At 46.1% G+C, this 16467-nt stretch overlaps 1 protein-coding gene across 2 annotated transcripts in view; it reads right to left on the bottom strand.

Moving 5' to 3' along the window:
- Positions 1–16467, bottom strand: part of LOC121585141 (alpha-1,6-mannosylglycoprotein 6-beta-N-acetylglucosaminyltransferase B-like) — an 84034-nt gene that overhangs the window by 41633 nt on the left and 25934 nt on the right. For both annotated transcript variants that reach the window (XM_041901509.2, XM_041901510.2), the window contains 5 exons: positions 12874–13021; positions 10320–10429; positions 8962–9035; positions 8479–8646; positions 7248–7445 (listed from right to left, as the gene is read on the bottom strand). In XM_041901509.2, coding sequence (XP_041757443.2) covers positions 7248–7445; positions 8479–8646; positions 8962–9035; positions 10320–10429; positions 12874–13021 — 698 coding nt within the window. The remainder of the gene's footprint in view (positions 1–7247; positions 7446–8478; positions 8647–8961; positions 9036–10319; positions 10430–12873; positions 13022–16467) is intronic.

Consider the following 16467-nt stretch of genomic DNA (forward strand, 5'->3'; position numbering starts at 1 on the left):
TGTTTTGCAGAGGGGTCAAATACTTATTTCCCTCATTAAAATGCAAATCAATTTCTAACATTTTTGACATGCGTTTTTCTGGATTTTTTTGTTGTTATTCTGTCGCTCACTGTTCAAATAATCCTACCATTAAAATTATAGACTGATCATGTCTTTGTCAGTGGGCAAACGTACAAAATCAGCAGGGGATCAAATACTTTTTTCCCTCACTGTAGATATGTATAGGGATAAGGTGACTAGGCATCAGGATATATGATAGACAGAGTAGCAGCAGCGTAAATTATGATTGTATGTGAGTGTGTGTGCATGTTGTGTGTGTGTTGGAGTGTGCGTGAGTGTGTAGAGTCCTGTGAGTGTGCATATGTGTTAGTCTTGATGTACCGCAATGGTGCAGCTGTATAACTTTGAGGACTAGAGGGCCCATGCCAAGCCTTTTCAACCTCCTCCCTTCTCTCAGCACATATCCAAGCTGCAGGCTAAGGTTAAATCTAGACTTTGTTTCCTCTATCGTAATCGCTCCTCTTTCACTCCAGTTGTCAAACTAACTCTGATTCAGATGACCATGCTACCCATGATACCTGGATAGCTACTAGTAAACAATAGCTGGAACGACCTAGCGAACAGACGCGAACTGGCTGAGTCGATTCAGTGGCTAGCTTTGCACTTGGCTAGCTAACAGTAGCTGCTAGGGGTAAGTCATAACCTACATTTGTGTTTTGTTTTTACATATTGGTAGCAAGAGTCGTTCAAGGAATTCGGGACATGGGTGACTAGTTAACGTTAGCTTGGCTCTCTCTGTGTGTTCGTGCCGTGAAAGGAGGGGTTTCTTCTTTGTCTGAAAGCAATGGCTAGCTAGTATGCTAACTATTCTAGCTAACTAACTGGCTGAATAAGTTGACGACGGACTCGCTCAAGCTGTCGGGACTAACCCACAACGTTAGACACGGACGATCTGTTTGGAGTGTTGACACACTGGTGGTTTGTTGTGGCCGAGTATTGGTGCTAAACCGTGTTGTTGGAGTCCGGCATGCTAGCTGGCTGTGGCGTCTTATGACTAGGTGCCCTGGACGATTTTCACGGAAGAATACTGTACCAAGTTAGCTAGCTGAATAAACTAAGTTAGTCTATTCCTAGAAAACATTGAACCGCTGTAGTTTACAACAATTATAGTTTCTGAGGTGGAAGTTGGGAGAGTTATATTTGGGTGTTGTGGTGAGGGAGGCCCCGCTCTCTCCTTTCCCAGATGTTTAGTTCATTTCATTCCGATCTCCTTTGCATTATTGTAGCCATTTTCTGCAGCCTGTCAACTATGCCTCTGTCTATCCCTGTTCTCTCCTCTCCGCACAGGCTATACAAACACCTCACACCGTGTGGCTGCTGCCTCTCTAACCTGGTGGTCCCTGCACGCACCACCCACGTGGAGTTCCAGGTCTCAGGCAGCCTCTGGAACTGCCGTTCTGCTGCCAACAAGGCAGAGTTCATCTCAGCCTATGCTACCCTCCAGTCCCTCGACTTCTTGGCGCTGACGGAAACATGGATTACCACTGAAAACACTGCTACTCCTACTGCTCTCTCCTCGTCTGACCATGTGTTCTCGCATACCCAGAGAGCATCTGGTCAGCGGGGTGGTGGCACAGGAATCCTCATCTCTCCCAAGTGGACATTCTCTATTTTTCCCCTGACCCATCTGTCTATCTCCTCATTTGAATTCCATGCTGTCACAGTCACTAGCCCATTTAAGCTTAACATCCTTGTCATTTATCGCCCTCCAGGTTCCCTTGGAGAGTTCATCAATGAGCTTGACGCCTTGATAAGTTCCTTTCCTGAGGATGGCTCACCCCTCACAGTTCTGGGGAACTTTAACCTCCCTACGTCTACCTTTGACTCATTTCTCTCTGCCTCCTTCTTTCCACTCCTCTCCTCTTTTGACCTCACCCTCTCACCGTCCCCCCCTACTCACAAGGCAGGCAATACGCTTGACCTCATCTTTACTAGATGCTGTTCTTCTACTAATCTCACTGCAACTCCCCTCCATGTCTCCGACCACTACTTTGTATCCTTTTCTCTCTCCCTCTCCTCCAACACTACTCACTCTGCCCCTACTCAGATGGTAATGCGCCGTCGCAACCTTCGCTCTCTCTCTCCCGCTACTCTCTCCTCTTCCATCCTATCATCTCTTCCCTCTGCTCAATCCTTCTCCCTCCAATCTCCTGATTCTGCCTCCTCAACCCTCCTCTCCTCCCTTTCTGCATCCTTTGACTCTCTATGTCCCCTATCCTCCCGGCCGGCTCGGTCCTCCCCTCCAGCTACGTGGCTTGATGACTCATTGCGAGCTCACAGAACAGGGCTCCGGGCAGCCGAGAGGAAATGGAGGAAAACTAGACTCTCTGCGGACCTGGCATCTTTTCACTCCCTCCTCTCTACATTTTCTTCATCTGTTTCTGCTGCTAAGGCCACTTTCTACCACTCTAAATTCCAAGCATCTGCCTCTAACCATAGGAAGCTCTTTGCCACCTTCTCCTCCCTGCTGAATCCTCCTCCCCCTCCCCCCTCCTCCCTCTCTGTGGATGACTTCGTCAACCATTTTGAAAAGAAGGTTGACGACATCCAATCCTCGTTTGTTAAGTCAAATGACACTGCTGGTCCTGCTCACACTGCCCTACCCTATGCTTTCTCCCCTCTCTCTCCAGATAAAATCTTGCGACTTGTGACGGCCAGCCGCCCAACAACCTGCCCGCTTGACCCTATCCCCTCCTCTCTTCTCCAGACCATCTCCGGTGACCTTCTCCCTTACCTCACCTCGCTGATCAACTCATCCTTGTCCCTTCAGTCTTCAAGAGAGCGAGAGTTGCACCCCTTCTCAAAAAACCAACACTCGATCCCTCTGATGTCAACAACTACAGACCAGTATCCCTTCTTTCTTTTCTCTCCAAAACTATTGAGCGTGCCGTCTTTAGCCAACTCTCTTGCTATCTATCTCAGAATGACCTTCTTGATCCAAACCAGTCAGGTTTCAAGACTGGTCATTCAACTGAGACTGCTCTTCTCTGTGTCACGGAGGCTCTCCGCACTGCTAAAGCTAACTCTCTCTCCTCTGCTCTTGTCCTTCTAGACCTGTCTGCTGCCTTTGATACTGTGAACCATCAGATCCTCCTCTCCACCCTCTCCGAGCTGGGCATCTCCGGCGCGGCTCACTCTTGGATTGCGACCTACCTGACCGGTCGCTCCTACCAAGTGGCGTGGTGAGAAGCTGTCTCCGCACCACGTGCTCTCACCACTGGTGTCCCACAGGGCTCAGTTCTAGGCCCTCTCCTATTCTCGCTATACACCAAGTCACTTGGCTCTGTCATATCCTCACATGGCCTCTCCTATCATTGCTACGCAGACGACACACAACTAATCTCCTTTCCCCCTTCTGATAACCAGGTGGTGAATCGCATCTCTGCATGTCTGGCAGACATATCAGTATGGATGACGGATCACCACCTCAAGCTGAACCTTGGCAAGACGGAGCTGCTCTTCCTCCCGGGGAAGGACTGCCCGTTCCATGATCTCGCCATCACGGTTGACAACTCCGTTGTGTCCTCCTCCCAGAGCGCGAAGAGCCTTGGCGTGACCCTGGACAACACCCTGTCGTTCTCCGCTAACATCAAGGCGGTGACCCGATCCTGTAGGTTCATGCTCTACAACATTCGGAGAGTACGACCCTGCCTTACACAGGAAGCGGCACAGGTCCTAATCCAGGCACTTGTCATCTCCCGTCTGGATTACTGCAACTCGCTGTTGGCTGGGCTCCCTGCCTGTGCCATTAAACCCCTACAACTCATCCAGAATGCCGCAGCCCGTCTGGTGTTCAACCTTCCCAAGTTCTCTCACGTCACCCCGCTCCTCCGCACACTCCACTGGCTTCCAGTTGAAGCTCGCATCTGCTACAAGACCATGGTGCTTGCCTACGGAGCTGTGAGGGGAACGGCACCTCCGTACCTTCAGGCTCTGATCAGTCCCAACACCCAAACGAGGGCATTGCGTTCATCCACCTCTGGCCTGCTGGCTCCCCTACCTCTGCGGAAGCACAGTTCCTGCTCAGCCCAGTCAAAACTGTTCGCTGCTCTGGCACCCCTATGGTGGAACAAGCTCCCTCACGACGCCAGGACAGCGGAGTCACCCACCACCTTCCGGAGACATTTGAAACCCCACCTCTTTAAGGATAAAGTAATCCTTCTACCCCCCCCAAAAAAAATAAACATTGTAAAGTGGTTATCCCACTGGCTATAAGGTGAATGCACCAATTTGTAAGTCGCTCTGGATAAGAGCGTCTGCTAAATGACGTAAATGTAAATGATAGATTACGGAGATGTAATTTATAGATCGGCAGATAAGGGTACTCTTGAGCGGCTAGATGTTCTTTACCATTCGGCCATCAGATTTGCCACCAATGCTCCTTATAGGACACATCACTGCACTCTATACTCCTCTGTAAACTGGCCATCTCTGTATACCCGGCGCAAGACCCACTGGTTGATGCTTATTTATAAAACTCTATTAGGCCTCACTCCCCCCTATCTGAGATACCTACTGCAACCCTCATCCTCCACATACAACACCCGTTCTGCCAGTCACATTCTGTTAAAGGTCCCCAAAGCACACACATCCCTGGGTCGCTCCTCTTTTCAGTTTGCTGCCGCTAGCGACTGGAACGAGCTGCAAAAAACAATCAAACGGGACAGTTTCATCTTCATCTCTACATTCAAAGACTCAATCACGGACACTTTTACTGACACTTGTGGCTGCTTCACGTGATAATAATAATAATAATAATAAGCCATTTAGCAGACGCTTTTATCCAAAGCGACTTACAGTCATGTGCGCATACATTTTTACGTATGGTGATGTATTGTTGTCTCTACCTTCTTGCCCTTCGCGTTGTTGTCTTTGCCTAACAATGTTTGTACCATGTTTGTGCTGCTACTATGTTGTGCTTCTGCAATGTTGTGTTGCTACGATGTTGTGTTGTCATGTTGTGTTGTTACCATGTTGTGTTGTCATGTTGTGTTGCTACCATGATGTGTTGTCATGCGTTGCTGCCATGTTGTGTTGTTGTCTTAGGTCTCTCTTTATGTAGTGTTGTGTCTCTTGTCTTGATGTATGTTTTGTCCCTGCAGGAGGCCTTTTGCCTCTTGGTAGTTCATCATTGTAAATAAGACTGTTCTTAATTGACTTGCCTAGTTAAATAAAGATGAAATAAAAATATATAAATAAAAAGGGGGAAGAGGCAATGTCGTGCCTTCTTCACGACTGTGTGTGTGAATGGACCATTTTAAGTCCTTAGTGATTTGGACACAGAGGAACTTGAAGCTCTCGACCCGCTCCACTGCAGCCCTGTCGATGTGTTGATCAGCTCCTTGGTATTACTGTCGTTGAGGGAGAGATTGTTGCCCCGGCACCACACTGCCAAGTCACTGACCTCCTCCCTGTAGGCTGTCTCATCGTCACCGGTGATCAGGCCTACCAGCGTCGTGTCATCAGCAAACTTGATGGTGTTGGAGTAATGGGTGAACAGGGAATACAGGAGGGGACTAAGCACACATCCCTGAGGGGACCCCGTGTTGAGGGTCAGTATGGTGGAGGTGATGTTGCCTACCCTCACCACCTGGGGTCGGCCCGTCAGGAAGTCCAGGATCCAGTTGCAGAGGGAGGTGTTCAGTCCCAGGGTCCTAAGCTTGGTGACGAGCTTGAAGTGGACAATGGTGTTGAACGCTGAGCTGTAGTCAATGAACAGCATTCTCACATAGGTATTCCTCTTATCTAGGTGGGTGAGGGCAGTGTGGAGTGCAATTGAGATTGAGTCGTCTTTGGATCTGTTGGGGTGGTATGCAAATTGGGGTGGGTCTACGGTGTCTGGGATGATGGAGTTGATGTGTGCCATAACCAGCCTTTCAAAGCACTTCATGATTACAGATGTGAGTGCCAAAGGACGGTAGTAATTATGGCTTGAAGCCTTAGAGTTCTTGGGAACAGGAATGATGGTAGTGAATATGCCTGCCAGCTGATCTGCGCATGCTCTGAGAACGTGCCCTGGAATACCGTCTGGCCCCGTGGCCTTGAGAGTATTGACCTGATTAAAGACCTTACTCACATTGGCTTCAGAGAGCAAGATCACCCAGTCCTCTGGGTTGGTGGGGGCCCTCACGCACGAAACTGCGTTGTTATGGTCGAAGCGTGCATAAAATGCATTGATTTCATCTGGAAGAGAGGCATCGTTGGGCAGATCACGTCTTCCTTTGTAATCCGTAATGGACTGTAGCCCTGGGTGTCGGAGCCTGTGTTGTATTATTCCACCTTATTCCTACATTGTCCGTTTGATGTCTCTGCGGAGGTCATGGCAGGACTTCTTGTACTTCCTGTCCTCAGCCTTAGCCTCAGGGTTGTCTGCGATAGCCCTGTGTGCGGTAGCCCTATCCTTTATCTTAGCGCTAACCTCAGTGTTAATCCAGGGCTTTTGATTGGGGAAGCAGCGACCCTTCACTGTGGGGACAACGTTGCCGATGCATTTCCTTATGAAGCCGGTGACGGAGGTGGTTAGCTCGTTAATGTTATGTTATTCACTTCACTGTGAAAGGAAAATCAGCACAGGTACTGTTTAATCCATCTAGTGCACTGCAGACAAGGATGGGCACGTGCACACACACGCCAATATTATTCTGAGGTTGATTTATAACCGTTTATGACATTACGAAAAGGTTTTCAACACAAAGGGCAGGCTTGGGGAGATTCTACAGTCATTGTCATTTCATCAGTGATGGTAAAGCAGTGTTCCTGTATTCAGGCTCCTCCACCACTCTTTGAAAATGTCCCTGTTAAGGTTAGGCTGGTTAAAGAGCACTAAAGACAATAAATCACAGGCCTGCTCTCCTGATAATGGCTGGTCTGTCTCCTCTTTACAAATCTACTTATCTCTGTCATTCACAGTAACACCACTCACAGCAAATGGGTCCGTAATTGCTAGTCGAGAAAAACGTCACCACCGTAATGTTCATGAAGGCTCTCTTTTGTCAGCCTTCCATCTTTTTGTCAGTTGTGTCTCTGCCTATTTTTCAGAATCAAAATTAACAAACCAAAATGGCCACCTACCTGTACAGCATATGACTGGCCTGCACTGTCATGGGAAGCAATATGAGTGAACTGTCAACCTTTTGACACATGGCAGAGACACAGAAACTCTCTCTCCACAGTCACCTCACACTCACCCTCTTCTGCTCCCTCCATTGACTCCGCAGACTGTCATCCAGCCTGCGTGCAGCCGAGGCCCACTGTGCAGCCAGCCTGCGTGCAGCCGAGGCCCACTGTGCAGCCAGCCTGCGCATCCTTCTCTTCATGAAGCTCAGAGACTCCTTCCCCGTACCCACCTGCTCCAGGAGGGCCCCGATGTCTGACCGGAACGCCAACTGGGGGAAAGGAAAATGTTATTTTTTTGTTTTTTTTATCTCCCCTTACTATGTTAATCACTTTGAGCACCTAGAAAAGCAATATATATAAATCCAATCCATTAAACACTTCAGAACCTCCCCAAGCCTGTACAAAACAGCCACGTTGTAACCACCAATATCCAGCAGCCCTACTTGGGAGTTGAGGGGAGATGGGTGTTATACGAGTACAGCTCTCCCTGTCATACACATTCCCCCTAGAGGCAGGGCTCTCAGATAGTGTTGCCTGAGGGACTCCTGCCTCGTGCTCAAACAGGCGCCTTCATTTCACTTCGCATGTTTCCCAGACCTTTTTAATCGCTGGATCACAGTGCAATCCGAGCAGCCAAGTGCTAATCAATGTTGTAAGTGAATAAGGGAGCACAGAGGACTTATAAATGGCACACATAGACACTGACACAAATCTCTTTCTCTCTATCTCTCTCTCATTCACAAAGTGGGGACACACAGTCCCTCTTTCCTTCCACACACATTATACACACATACAACATCAATATGAGATGCATTACTTTCGCACTACAAGTTAATTATTGTTTGGAAAGCAACTTGTAGGTACCTCTGTGAATGCAGAGGAACACCTGAGGGAAGTCACAGGATTAGTCAAGCTGGATCCAGGCAGGTAATTAGAATCCATGATTAAGCTGCACAGATCATTCAAATGAGCAGCCGACCCATTGGTGTGTAGTGTACAGCGCTCCGGGGAGCAGCGAGGGGGCTGTAACTAGAACATCTGGCCCTGGTGGACCCATAAATAACTGGAATGCTGCTCTCACAAGAAAAACAGCAACAGCCATGATTCAAGGCAGAGGGAGAATAGACTGTCTGTGAGTGACTGTATATCCACACTGTGGCAGTCAGATAGAGAGCTAGAAATTCTGTTGGGAAATTAGGTAAAATACAAAGACTAGTATCATAGACACAAACTCTGTATACACACACACACACACACACACACTGTAACAGCCCTGTAAACAGCCCAACCCAGCAATCCCACCTGTCTCTTGGGGAAAGGTTTGTGCGTGGGTGTGGTGGTCTGGTTCCTCCAGGTCAGAGGGGGGCAGAACCACTCCACCTCACTCAGGTAGATGAGGAAGGAGCAGTCGGAGCCGTCCACCCCATAGAAGGCATAGCAGGGGTCTGAGGTCCAGCGGGCACGCATCCACTGAGGGGAAAAGTCAAGGCAGACTCAAGTAATAAATATATACAGTATCTCTATGGATCAAAGGTGGTCACATTTCAGTGTATAAATGAATGTATTATAGCTAAGGAACCCATGAAATCTGACTTGGACTTGGTCAAGGTCCTTTCATTGATCCGAACACAGCACTAGACATGGATCCTTGTGAAACAAGGCAGGGTTGATTGAAGCTGATCATAAAGCTTGAGTTGCAGGGTAATAAACAGTCCAAGAGCAAAAGGACATAGGGACTGTGGGATCAGGAAAACAACTGTGAAATTCCATGACATGCAGACTTACATCCATCTTGCTGGGGCAGTCTGGGTAGCGAGGGTCTTTGGGCACCTCACACTGTCCTGTCGCTCCATCCTTAACTGCAGGACAAAAACACATGTATTAACAACAAACACCTCCCTATGGGCAGAATCCTTACTTAAGATACATGCTCATAACTCAATGGGATATTTGCTATTCAGCCCTATGAGTATAGTATGGAGCAGTTGAACCAGCCAAGCTTTTCAACAGGTCATACCTAAAAGGGAGCACTGTCAAGGTTAAAACTGGGCAGATATCTTGGCTTTAGCACTAGTCTCTGAGGTTTCCAGTCCCTTTGTATTAGAGCAGAACTCTCCTGGCCATGGGGATAGAACAGAACATTAGACAGCCTGCCGGGTTAGTTAACTCTCCTGGCCATTGGGATAGAACAGAGCATTAGACACCCTGCCAGGTTAGTTAACAGCCACTTCTGAAAGCTTGGCTTCCCTTGCTGATCCCTGATGCATACTGAGAACAGTGGATAGACAAAACTGCGTGGGCTTGATTAATAAAATCCCCTCTCTCCCCAATGTTCCCTCTCTCCCCAGTCTCACTCCTTCGTTCCCTCTCTCCCCAGCCTCCCTCCCTCCTTCTCGTCAGCAACTAGCTCCAATTAGTCTTATTAAAGAGAGCGGATGCTGTTCCTCTACCAGCGTGCCGCCAAGCCTGAGTGAGCACAATCACAGACAAAGGATTAGCAGCCATTCTGTTTGATTACCATTATAACTACAGCAGTCACAGTGTGGAGCGCTAACACTAGCAGTGTCAATTAGCCAGGGGATTAGGTTCTGGTAGAAAATACAGTCTCTACAGAATAGGACGTCTGCTTTCCTCAGTGACAAGGCAAATAATGACAACAGTCTATAAGTGGCATTCTAATGTGTCGGCTAGTAAAGTGAGTCTCGCTATGCATGTAAGTAGCCTACTGTATCTCTTGCTCAAACAGAACAGGAGCACAATGAACTGAGCAGAATGTATTCCGTTTCATATCCGCGGCAAATAAAGTAATGGAGAGGACCGCCAATAGAACAAAGCTGACAGGCTCAGATCTTCTTAACTAGAGGGGAATTCATCAGCATACATTGCATTGAACATCATGTAGCATTATTTATAATTATGCTGAGACTGGGAGATAGAGCCCTTGTGCAGCGTAGCTCTCACAAAGACATTAATGTAGACTCATAATTTGAACTACTGTCATAAATGCTGCCTGTCATGTTCAATAAGGTCTTAAAGTGTAACAAGTTCATGGCAGACATATACAATTACCTTTCAAATGTGAAGAGTGGTCAGATGTGTGTGTGTGAAAGGGGTGTGTATGCATGTGTGTGTGTCTCTTGTACCTCTGTTGGTGGCCAAGCTGTGCTGTAGGATCTGCTCCACCCTCACGGCCATGTCAGACATGTTCTGGGCGATGGCCTGGATCCTCTCCACCAGACCCACCGGCTGGATCCTGTCAACACACACGGGAATGACCATCAATAGGGCATATGCAGGCACAGATGAATGAAGTGTTAGGCATGTCTTCTCTTTCTTCCTGATCATTTCTGCCATTTCTTTCCCCTGTGACAACCCACCGGGCACACACTGGTTGAATGAACGTTGTTTCCACGTCATTTCGACCAATGTGACATAGACGTTGAATTGATGTCTGTGCCCAGTGGGAATGCACATGCAATCTTTATCCTTTATCTCAATCCTTTAACTCCCCGGAAATATCTACACAAAGAAACATAGAAGGCTACTTCTTTCATCTAATCTTTCATCCACCCTCCTACAGTATATGCTTACTTTTTCCTCCAGACAGAGAGAGCTTCAACAAGCAGAGGAAATGCTAATTGTATGGAACTTGGTTGGAGCGTGAAATAGAAAAGCTTTTAAACACTGACACAATTTATTTGTTGAGATGAAAAAGTGACTCAGCACATTAAAGCAGGTCCCTGGGAGACTGAGAACAGAGCGTAATTAGGTTGTTAGCAAATGCCTTTTATGGCAGCTGACTGCCATGGCTTGTTGTTGCCATGTTAGTGGTGGCAAAACAATCCGAAAGAAAGAGAAAGTGAGAAAGAAAGAGGGAGATAGCCCTGAACTCACAGCTATCTCAAGACCTAGCAGTGAAAACTGGAAGGTACCCAGGGAACTCCAAGCTGAAGCATTATGGCAGTGTGAACATTTTGAACTTGCCTTGGCTCCCTTCGAATAAAGAGAAATCTCAGCCCTAGCTGATGGTACAACAAGGTCCAAAGAGGCACTGAGAGATTCCCAGCTGTCTTTATGGAGCCATGATGATTGTGTATAAAAGAACAGTGCTCCTGTGTGTGCTGTAGAGAACTGAGGACCAAATGTTCTCACAGTCATAGCCATGGGTAAGCAAGGCCTCAGAGACAGAGTTATCATCAGTCCTTTCAGCCTCTATCGGTTACTTCTCTACTGGGTCTACAGCCCTGTAGTCTATTCCCAAGGCTGCTGTGACCTGGTCAGGAGAAGCTGAGGAACCTCCAATGGGATTGATGCTGGTCTTAATGAGTACTACTGCACTATAGATGGACTCTGTAGAGCTGAAGACACTGTTTATCAGGGAGTATTAACCAGAGCCAGATCAATACCTGTGGTCTAACAGCACTGTCATATCAATGAGACGCCTACTGTACACAGTGTTCAACACTGGGCTTTTGCTTTTGTTCAAACTGTACAGCTTTATCTAACATATGCATTTAAATGAATGGTTGAGAGAGTTTTTTAAAGAAGAAATGGGCAATGGTCTAGACCAGTGCGTTTGGTATAAGTATGAGCATGTGTGTGGTATGTGTGTCTAAAATGCTGCATAACTTTGCATAAAATCCCCCTCCAATCTCACTTGATCATGTATTGCCCTGTGGGCAAGTGTTAGCCATCACTTCCTATTCCCTCCTATGAAGCAGCATGTCAGAACAGATGAGAGCCAGACACAGACAGATCTGTCCTCTAGACAGCCCCAGACAGATCAGAATAGGAAACATTCCTCTGGCCAGACAGATAATCCTGTCCTCCCTCTATAGAACACCACTACTACATTTACAATGGGTGTCTGGCCCTGGAGAACCATATACAGCATTAAAGAGAGAGAGATGGCTGATTACTTTTTAAAGACCTAACAGAGGACTCTGGGTTCTTTATTTCTATCTGTTAAACTGCACCTTGGCTGAATTCTGAGCAGGTCACCAAGCAGACCATTTTATTACCAGAGGTACACTGCTGAAGCCTGGAGATGCTCCCCCTTTTTATCATCACTTACAGTTAGGCTGACTTAAACAGCAATGAATGGCCTCTCTCCGGCAACATTTAGGAAGAAAATCTTGATCATTTCTACAGTACCTCCCAAAGAAGCCAATTAGATGCCTGTACTTTACATGATATAATGTGAATAGGGGGAGTTATTTATGTTCTAACAATACCGTCTTACTCTTGTGGTTAGAATCCATATCAAACATCCACAACTCTGCATCCTGGCAGTTAGCTCAACTCTCAGGCATAGGTTGGGCCGGGATTATTTTCCTGGTGTGAGACAGTGAGTGTAGGAGCAGGGATGTCCAGAAGGGCCAACGTGTCAGACATAGGCAAACCTCGGCAGGAGGGAGCCTCTCAACCCTCTGTATGAGAGAGGTTAGTTGCCATGGAGACGGAAGAGCAAACTCCGGGCTGTTAGCCTCTGCATGTCTGGCAGAGCAGCATCCCTGTCTGACTGTCCATGTCCACCCAATAACAGGGCAAATAGATATGAACATGTTGAGACTAATGAGACAACTTCTAGTTTAAATATCCTCCAATTATTTGTTTATATGCACACAAATACATGCACATGCTGTACATGCATACATTATGTATTGGCAGGCCTGCTACCAAACCCCAGAACCATACTTGTCCAGTGCTGAGCTGAGCTCATCCAGCCTGTGGGAGTCTGTGGTGGTGTTGCCCAGTTTGGACAAAGTGTCCATCCTCTTCATGATGACCTCCAGCATATCACTGATCTTCCTCAGCACCCCGCGAGACTCTGGACCTCCCAGCACTGCCAACACAGACACATACAGTAGGTCAGATTATAAGAGCACCAGGGCTAGGGTCAATTTGAATTGAAGGCTGTCAATTCAGGAAGTAAACTTAAATAACAATTCAAAATGTGGAAAAACTGCATCTATTTTCAATGACTTCTCAAACTAAGGAGTATACGCTACTTATTTCAATGTTTTTTTTTTTTTTTTTTCACTTCCTGAATTGACTGCCTTCAATTCGAATTGGCCCCAGCCCTGAAGAGCAAAATACAGTTCAATCGAGTACAGGCTTAACTGAATGATAACAGACAGAATACAATATGGAATTTGATTGAATAGTTTGGGGTAGGCCTCGTCTCCGAGGAATGCTCCTCAGAGCCAGATGCTGATGACAGGTTGCCCTATGCTGGGCAGCTGGCATCAAACCCCCCCCCCACCCACTGGGAGAACAGGGATCCGATGACGGGCCTTCAGTTGGTGGTGGTGGGGAGGTCATTGGAAGACTGTTGCTGCAAAACAGCAAGTGGGAGACGCAAGGTTTGAGTTGACATATAAATACTTCCCTAGATTCATGCCCATAGACCCTTTTCCAGTACACGACACACTGACTTCACGCACAGATGCGCGCGACTCTTGGCTGCAGTAAGAGAGCCACCACCATCTGCTCCTATTCAACATAGCCTAGATTTGTTTTTATTACTTCTGAAAAAGAAAAAAAAGGTTGGGGTTCTCATACGCTTACAATTATGTTTTGATTCTTGCTTGAACAGTCGCTAAGATTATATTTATTATAATAACTATTTTGGATGCAGCAGTTGTTAGCTAGAATGCTAACGCTCATTGACATAGGCTGTAGCAAAAGCTAGCCAAAGAGCCATTTTACTGGTTAAGGTTGAAGTGTTTTCTAAGTATAATGCAATTGATTTGCGATGACACAAACATTATATTAAATCAGGACATTCATACAAGCCTTAAAATCCAATTATAATCCAAAAGTAGTGTGAAATGCCCTAATAAGCAACATGTAAATAGAGGCTATTTTTGCTGGAGTTCTATAAGAACCCCCGTGTTCTGCAACCATCAACCTTGTTCGGCAATGTTTGCAAACACAGAAAGGGGTCTATTGGTTGAAAGAAAGTAAAGTAATTATTGCACGAGTGAGCCCATAGGTTAAATCAGCAACCGTGGTGGAATTGCCTTAGTGTGCCATGCTCACAGGCTGAAGTTAATAGGTGAATGACATTCCGCACGCTTGCTAATAATAGAGGAGGAGAGACGTGACGCTATGCTGATGAGGTAACACTATGACATTACCCTATAAATACCTGCTATGCTGACGAGGTAACATTTTAGACACTACCATAGATACGTGCTATGTTGATGTGGTAACATTATGGCACTAACCTATAAATACCGGCTATGCTGATGAGGTAATGTTAATGTTATATGAAACAAGTGACGATCCATTCAGACCAGCCTTCCTGATTGAATGTTCGTAAACTACATTACTTTACACACACACACACAGAGAGAGAGAGAGAGAGAGAAACAGAGAGCGAGATAAGTGATAGATAGTGATTGAGATCTGTTGTGTGGTTAACTGCTATTTTGACAAAGAGAACTGCCAGTTAAAACAGACATGTTGGAAGTACAAGCACCATTGCCTCTGATCCACACTGTCAGCATATCATTCTCCAAATGAAGCTTAAGGCATTTTCAAAGGTATTTTCGGTGCACCTGGACAAAACACCACAACATCCAGGAGTTTCTCTTATTTATTTAACCTTTATTTAACTAGGCAAGTCAGTTAAGAACAAATTCTTATTAATGATGATGGCCTACCTAAAGGTAAAAGGCCTCCTGCGGGGACGGGGGCTGGGATTAAAAATAAAAATGCATCTTCATTTGACCTTCATTACGGAGACAGAGAACACAAACAGGAAGGGAACGAATTAGGCTGACAGTTTTGTTTTTCCCTTCTCTCTCGGCTCCAATTACCCATGAGCCAGGGAGAGCAGGGGAATCAGAATGATGCTGTTAGCCCTCACCTGGTCAATGAAAGAGCCCGTAGATATTAGACCAGGGTCAACTCAGTTCTCCAACGCACCACAATCACATGTCACGGCCATGCTCTCTCTTGTGTTTACCTAATTACTCTGCTTCCACTCCGTAATGTAGGTATTATAACAAAAGAGCACATCCAAGTCAAACAGAATGTTGAATCAATATAAACCATCTCTGCAGTTAAATAAATGAGAATAGTACAGCTTCTGGTTAACAAGCTGTTAAAAAAAGAGAAGAGGTCATTGTACAAAAAGTCTAGATACAAAACTAAATAATAGCCTTATCCTTAGCTGTCTGACAGACTGAGTCCTAGAGAACACTGACACTGACCGACAACAGCCCCAAAATGTTGTGATTGTGGTGTGAATGAAATAGAGCTTAATCTTTTATGTGCTCATTCATCAAGCGTATTAGGCTCTTAAAAATGCATTGTGTGCAGACTCGCTTGCTTTCACTGTCAGACTTCATTTGTCACCGTCTATGAGAAAGTCACCTTTGTCAGAAAAAACTAAACTGACCATAGATTAAACCACACAACAAAACAAACTCAAGAGCAAGTGCTTAAAATCAGGGGAAAAACCCCTGATTAGAATGGAATTGATCTTCCTGCACTGGAGCGCCACTGTGTGTGTGTGTGTGCGTGTGTGTGTAAATATACGTACACGCTTTTGTCTAAAATGTCTTCCTTTCATCCTATCATGGTTACATCTTCCATGCCTCTCTAGAGTGAATAATTAAAGAGGCTAGATAGGCTTCTCTACATTCACTAAGGCTGACAGCAGGAGCTGTTCATACATACATAGAATGCACATCCATTTAAATGAAATCCCCAGACTGGACCAGTTTGGCAACAACATGACTCAAAGGAGAGGAAGGGAGATCTGTAATGTACAGAAACACATCTCTTATTTTCCTGGTAATAACTGTTATAGAATGCTGAAAGATAGCATACGCCCGTCCTACAGTAATGCTAGTGATTGAAATAATTCAACAATAGCAAAAATGTCTCTACGTAGAAGTCATTAATAATTTTCAATATCAAGAGTAATTCTATTGAGGCATTTGTTCCACAGGGGAGCATGAGGCTTACAGAGACGGTGTCACAACCAGAGTAGAGGCTAGAAAGCAGGTGCCAAGTTCCAGGGAGGCTTTGCCTGCCGCATTGAGTCTAAACACTGCCCCTGGGCTTTGAGTGTAGGTGGAACTGGAACGTAGCTTCACAATAATGACGTTTCTCACAAGTTTCGCCCATAAATCATCATTATCGAAACTCCCACCCCTCCCACACAGTACATTTTTGAATTATTTTATATATGTTGGCAATCTATTGTTCATCAGCCATCTCTATTTATTGCTACAGCGACTAGCCTATCCCCTGGAGGTGAACGGGCTAATGTGT

This window comes from Coregonus clupeaformis, chromosome 7 (genome assembly GCF_020615455.1).
Source record: "Coregonus clupeaformis isolate EN_2021a chromosome 7, ASM2061545v1, whole genome shotgun sequence".
NCBI classification, from domain to species: domain Eukaryota; kingdom Metazoa; phylum Chordata; class Actinopteri; order Salmoniformes; family Salmonidae; genus Coregonus; species Coregonus clupeaformis.